This window comes from Garra rufa, chromosome 16, assembly GCF_049309525.1.
Source record: "Garra rufa chromosome 16, GarRuf1.0, whole genome shotgun sequence".
Lineage (NCBI taxonomy): Eukaryota > Metazoa > Chordata > Actinopteri > Cypriniformes > Cyprinidae > Garra > Garra rufa.
Window position 1 is genome coordinate 14,729,705 of NC_133376.1, and position 5,605 is coordinate 14,735,309.

The 5,605-nt window shown below is 38.3% G+C and overlaps 1 protein-coding gene across 2 annotated transcripts in view; it reads right to left on the reverse strand.

Annotated features, from left to right (window-relative positions):
• dhrs13l1 (dehydrogenase/reductase (SDR family) member 13 like 1) overlaps window positions 1–4,696 on the reverse strand; it is an 18,044-nt gene extending 13,348 nt beyond the window's left edge. The window contains exons 1-3 of one of the 2 annotated variants that reach the window (XM_073821133.1): window positions 4,539–4,696; window positions 521–639; window positions 246–369 (exon numbers count right to left, since the gene is read on the reverse strand). In XM_073821133.1, the coding sequence (XP_073677234.1) occupies window positions 246–369; window positions 521–639; window positions 4,539–4,662 (367 nt within the window). In that variant the 5' untranslated portion in view covers window positions 4,663–4,696. The remainder of the gene's footprint in view (window positions 1–245; window positions 370–520; window positions 640–4,538) is intronic. The other variant, XM_073821134.1, reaches the window with a different exon arrangement.
• Between the last annotated feature and the right edge of the window lie 909 nt (window positions 4,697–5,605).

Sequence of the window (5,605 nt, forward strand, 5' to 3'; positions counted from 1 at the left end):
CAGAAAATGAATAACACAAGAATAAATTATATTTTACAATATATTCACACAGAAAACTGCTATTTTAAATTGTAATAATATTTCACAATATTACTGTATTTACACTATATTTTTTATAAAATTGATTTTGAAATGCAGCAATGGGTAAGCATAAGTGACTCCAAAACTTTAAAAATGTTATTTTATGTTTATTTTAAGCTTTTTACATGTAGTGTACATATGTTAAAGTTTTAACCTTTTTTTACCTGCATTGTTGATGAGCAGGTCCAGTCTGGGCTCGGCCTTCAGAAATGTTTTGGCAAAAGATCGTATGGATTTCTGACTTGCAAGATCTAGTTGCATGAAGATGACAGCATCATTCCCAGTTTCCTATAAGGAACATATCAGAATGTTTTAACCATTACAATGCTTGTACAATAGATAAAGCATAAAGTTGTAGCTTAATAATTAATGAAATTCTCCACTTTGACAACTAGCCCGGTCTTTCCCAGATCAGGGTAAAACCGGAGCTGTCACTCACCATCCTGATTTCTTGTGCTGCTGCTTCTCCTCTCTGTTTGCTGCGGCAGGCCAGAATCACTCTGGCTCCTCTTACGGCCAGCTGTGCGGCAGTCGCCTTCCCAATGCCAGTGTTGCCACCTGTCATACATAGACAGGCAGAGAGTCATAGCTTCATGCTAAGTGTGTGAACTAACTATATTCAGAACAGTTATTCTTAACATTTTGACTCCAAAGCATCCATCGTCCACATCAATATTCAAAGCATAACTAGAAAAATCTATACTGATTCTAAAAATGCACATGCCATTTTATGATTTCATTAATATACATGACTTTTCTGGGTCTGTAAGTCACAAAAAAAATATAAAAATATAAACTTCAAGTTTGCTCAGGGACCTTAGTAGGTTTGGTTGCTTTTATTTATTTATTTTTTACTAAAACTATTATGATAATAACCCTATTTCATTTAGAAGACAAGACAACATGTACTTTTGGGTACCAAAATGCAGTTTTGTTATTTTATAAGACAGAAAGATCACATATGACATCTTTAATATCACAAAACTGTTAAAGGGGTCCTATTATGCTTTTTCACTTTTTGAAATTTAGCCAGTGTGTGGTGTGTACAGTCGTGGCCAAAAGTTTTTTGAGAATTACATAAATATTGGAAATTAGAAAAGTTGCTGCTTAAGTTTTTATAATAGCAATTTGCATATACTCCAGAATGTTATGAAGAGTGATCAGATGAATTGCATAGTCGTTCTTGGCCATGAAAATTAACTTAATCCCGAAAAAAACTTTCCACTGCATTTCATTGCTGTCATAATTTCAGTAATCGTCTTGTTAACTCAGGTGAGAATGTTGACGAGCACAAGGCTGGAGATCATTATGTCAGGCTGATTGGGTTAGAATGGCAGACTTGACATGTTAAAAGGTGGGTGATGCTTGAAATCATTGTTCTTCCATTGTTAACCATGGTGACCTGCAAAGAAACGCGTGCAGCCATCATTGCATTGCATAAAAATGGCTTCACAGGCAAGGATATTGTGGCTACTAAGATTGCCCCTAAATCAACAATTTATAGGATCATCAAGAACTTCAAGGAAAGAGGTTCAATTTTTGTTAAGAGGGCTTCAGGGCGTCCAAGAAAGTCCAGCAAGCGCCAGGATCATCTTCTAAAGAGGATTCAGCTGCGGGATCGGAGTGCCACCAGTGCAGGGCTTGCTCAGGAATGGCAGCAGGCAGGTGTGAGCACATCTGCACTCACAGTGAGGCCAAGACTTTTGGAAGATGGCCTGGTGTCAAGAAGGGCACCAAAGATGCCACTTCTCTCCAAAAAAAAAACATCAGGGACAGATTGATCTTCTGCAAAAAGTATGGCGAATGGACTGCTGAGGACTGGGGCAAAGTCATATTCTCCGATGAAGCCTCTTTCCGATTGTTTGGGGCATCTAGAAAAAGGCTTGTCCGGAGAAGAAAAGGTGAGCGCTACCATCAGTCCTGTGTCCTGCCAACAGTAAAGCATCCTGAGACCATTCATGTGTGGGGTTGCTTCTCATCCAAGGGAGTGGGCTCAATCACAATTTTGCCCAAAAACACAGCCATGAATAGGAATGGTACCAAAACACCCTCCAACAGTAACTTCTTCCAACAATCCAACAACAGTTTGGTGAAGAACAATGCATTTTCCAGCAAGATGGAGCACCGTGCCATAAGGCAAAAGTGATAACTAAGTGGCTCGGGGACCAAAACGTTGAAATTTTGGGTCCATGGCCTGGAAACTCCCCAGATCTTAATCCCATTGAGAACTTGTGGTCAATCCTCAAGAGGCGGGTGGACAAACAAAAACCCACTAATTCTGACAAACTCCAAGAAGTGATTATGAAAGAATGGGTTGCTATCAGTCAATATTTGGCCCAGAAGTTGATTGAGAGCATGCCCAGTCGAATTGCAGAGGTCCTGAAAAAGAAGGGCCAACACTGCAAATACTGACTCTTTGCATAAATGTCATGTAATTGTCGATAAAAGCCTTTGAAACGTATGAAGTGCCTGTAATTATATTTCAGTACATCACAGAAACAACTGAAACAAAGATCTAAAAGCAGTTGAGCAGCAAACTTTGTGAAAACTAATATTTGTGTCATTCTCAAAACTTTTGGCCACGACTGTAGGTTTGGACATTAAAAACATCTACAAATCTCAAAGTCCACTTCAAAGGGAGATTTTATGCCACGTTCCAGGCAACCCGTTACCCATGTTTTTCCAAACTTATACCCGTGAAAGTGCACTGGGGCGGCAGTCAAACTCGTGACTTCCCACCCGTGAACTAGTACTAGATCGATGTACTCCCAGTTCCAAGATCTGACGTGACATAGCCCGCGAAACAACAATGGCAGCCCCTACGGATGCTGTGTTTATGCAAGTGGTACACAGTGGACAAATAGACCTTATAACGTTGCCATCAAACTAATAATAATATTAAATGTGCTCAGGTTTGGCATGACTTGCCTGGAATGCTACAAAGTCATGAGTTGTGGTTTGAAGTTGTGATTTACGGGCTCAAAAACCTGCCTGGAACGCAGCATTAGTTTAAAAAAAAAATCCATTTTTTAGAACTACAACGAATGGCTCCTTTGGACTACATTTGTTTTCTGCATGCAATGATGTCACAATGCGGTATCCCGCCTACGGAAATTCATTCATTCATGGGAGGGGGATTCACCCATGTGTGCCGTAGGAGTCCTGAAAAGTGAAGCCAAAACATTTTGATCGCCCCTGGTGGCCGGCTGCAGTATAGGTCATAAACCCTGCCCTCTCCATGTAATCTAATGGGACGTGAGCCATACTGAATAATCAAATTACACTTCAAATACATTTTTTTCCAAAGATGGTTTCCATCATGTAAGGTAGTTTTTATAATGCTAATTCATGTTCAGGTGTTCGTTTTTCTAATAAGTTTGTTTTTAGGTAGTTAATTGATACTATAAAAACGGGATGTGGTGTCATGATTGTGATCTTGCGATTGGGTCTGCGGGAGTTTGGGCAGGACATGTGCAGTGTGTGGTAAGAGATTTATTCATCATACAGTGTAGATAGCTTCACTAGCTGTATGCTGAAGCTGGTTTCGGGCATGTAAATAGTTAAATACATTAATACAATAATGATAATATCATGTATCGGCAATCTCGCAGGCTGATGATAGGACCAACACTACTGTAGCGTTTTATTTACTCACCCTTCATGCATCCTAGGTGTATATGACTTCCTTCTTTCAGATAAATGCAATCAGAGTTATATTAAAAAATAATCCTGGCACTCCCAAACTTTAGAACTGAACTGCATTGATGAGTGTTTCTCTCCATCAGTCCAAAACAAGTCGATCCATAATAAAAAGTGTCTCACATGGCTCCGGGGCGGTCAGTAAAAGCCTCCTTTAGCGAGCCGATGTGTTTTTGTAAGAAAAATATCCATATTTAAAATGTAAGAATCACTTTAATCTAGCTTGCTGCTTTGGGAAGGGATGTGACAGTAGGCTACTATACGCCGTCTAAGCTGTTCGCCAATTGCAACGCAGTGGGACTGCTAACTAATCACAATACATTTGGTTTTTCGGAAAGTGAAACCCGGAACTAATCAAGCCATTTATGCCAGCCTGGGAATAAAGCCATTGTAATAATGTAAATTATGTGAAAAATTATGGTTTTTCAAACCACCAGGCATGACAGCATGTTCTAGTGCACCACCAAACAAAATAAAGACTTTGTAAAAGAGCATAATAGGACCCTTTAAATTAAATTAAATTAAATTCACAGTAATTTAATAAGATGTTGTCCTAGAGAAAAAGACTGCAGTGATCTTACAGAAGAGATCTCAACTGTGTTTTTTCAAAACTGTTTCTTGTCATATTTGCCATATAGTTAGTCATATTGTATTTTTATTTCTTCTAAGGAATTTTAGGAGAAACATCTAAGTAGTTGAGCTCTGAAAAACAACCTTTGAGAAATCTTGCACAGTACTTGTAAACAAAAGTCACCTACCTGTTACAATGACTGTTTTCCCATATAGTTTGGCAGTTCCGGTGAAGGTCTTCCTATGAACAAAAATCCTATGACTAATGTAATATGCAACCAATAAAACCACACTAAATAAAAATAAAATCATCTTTGCCAGGAGTCCTCGCCTGATCTATGTTAAGTCTCGAATCTTTATATCCAGATACAGAAGCTGAATAATCAGTGCAGATCTTAAGCCACACCCATCTGTAACAGCTTCCTGATATTGTGGAATGTGTTATACAATGACATCCACATGACAAAAGCATGTTTACTTGCGGCCTTAAGAACACAGAGGCACTTTAGTAAGTAAGAGAGCTAAAGTCACAGATGCATTATAAAGTGTAAATGTTCTAAAATGTTCTAGTGTTTGTAAATGCTCCTGATATTTGATAATAATGTGGTGAAATGTCTTTGTATTGTTAGTGCAGTTTGCCAATGCAAATGCCTAGAAACTGTATTGTCACAGTAATTTTGTGTACAGCTACTTTTACAAAAAGCTTAAAATTTGTTAATATGAATAATTTTCATCTCAGACACAGTCAGTGAACTCTGTCAGTAGAAGCAGAAAGTCTTGCATGTTTCAGTCCTCATTCTAATAATGACTTTGCACTTTTTCTGTGTCAGAGGTTTTCTCCAATTGTGTGCAAAAATGCTCCAGACATCCTCCATAAACCAGAGTCGTAATGAGAGTCAACTAGTTCATTTTGTTGTTTGGCCACCCTATTAGCCACCTTATTTTTCCTGTAAGAGTGGGCACGGCTTTTTGTAAATTTTATAGGTCTGGCTTCCAGTCTCATCTATATCCAGCTATCCAGCTAAAAAAGCTTGTTTTGCTACTTTATAATACATATGGGTGTGTGCTACCATATTGTTTTAATGTATTATCTTAAAGGACTATGCAATTCATCTGATCACTCTCCATAACATTCTGGAATATATGCAAATTGCTATTATAAAAACTTAAGCAGCAACTTTTCCAATTTCCAATATTTATGTAATTCTCAAAACTTTTGGCCACGACTGTACACAACCACCCTACACTGTTTTTT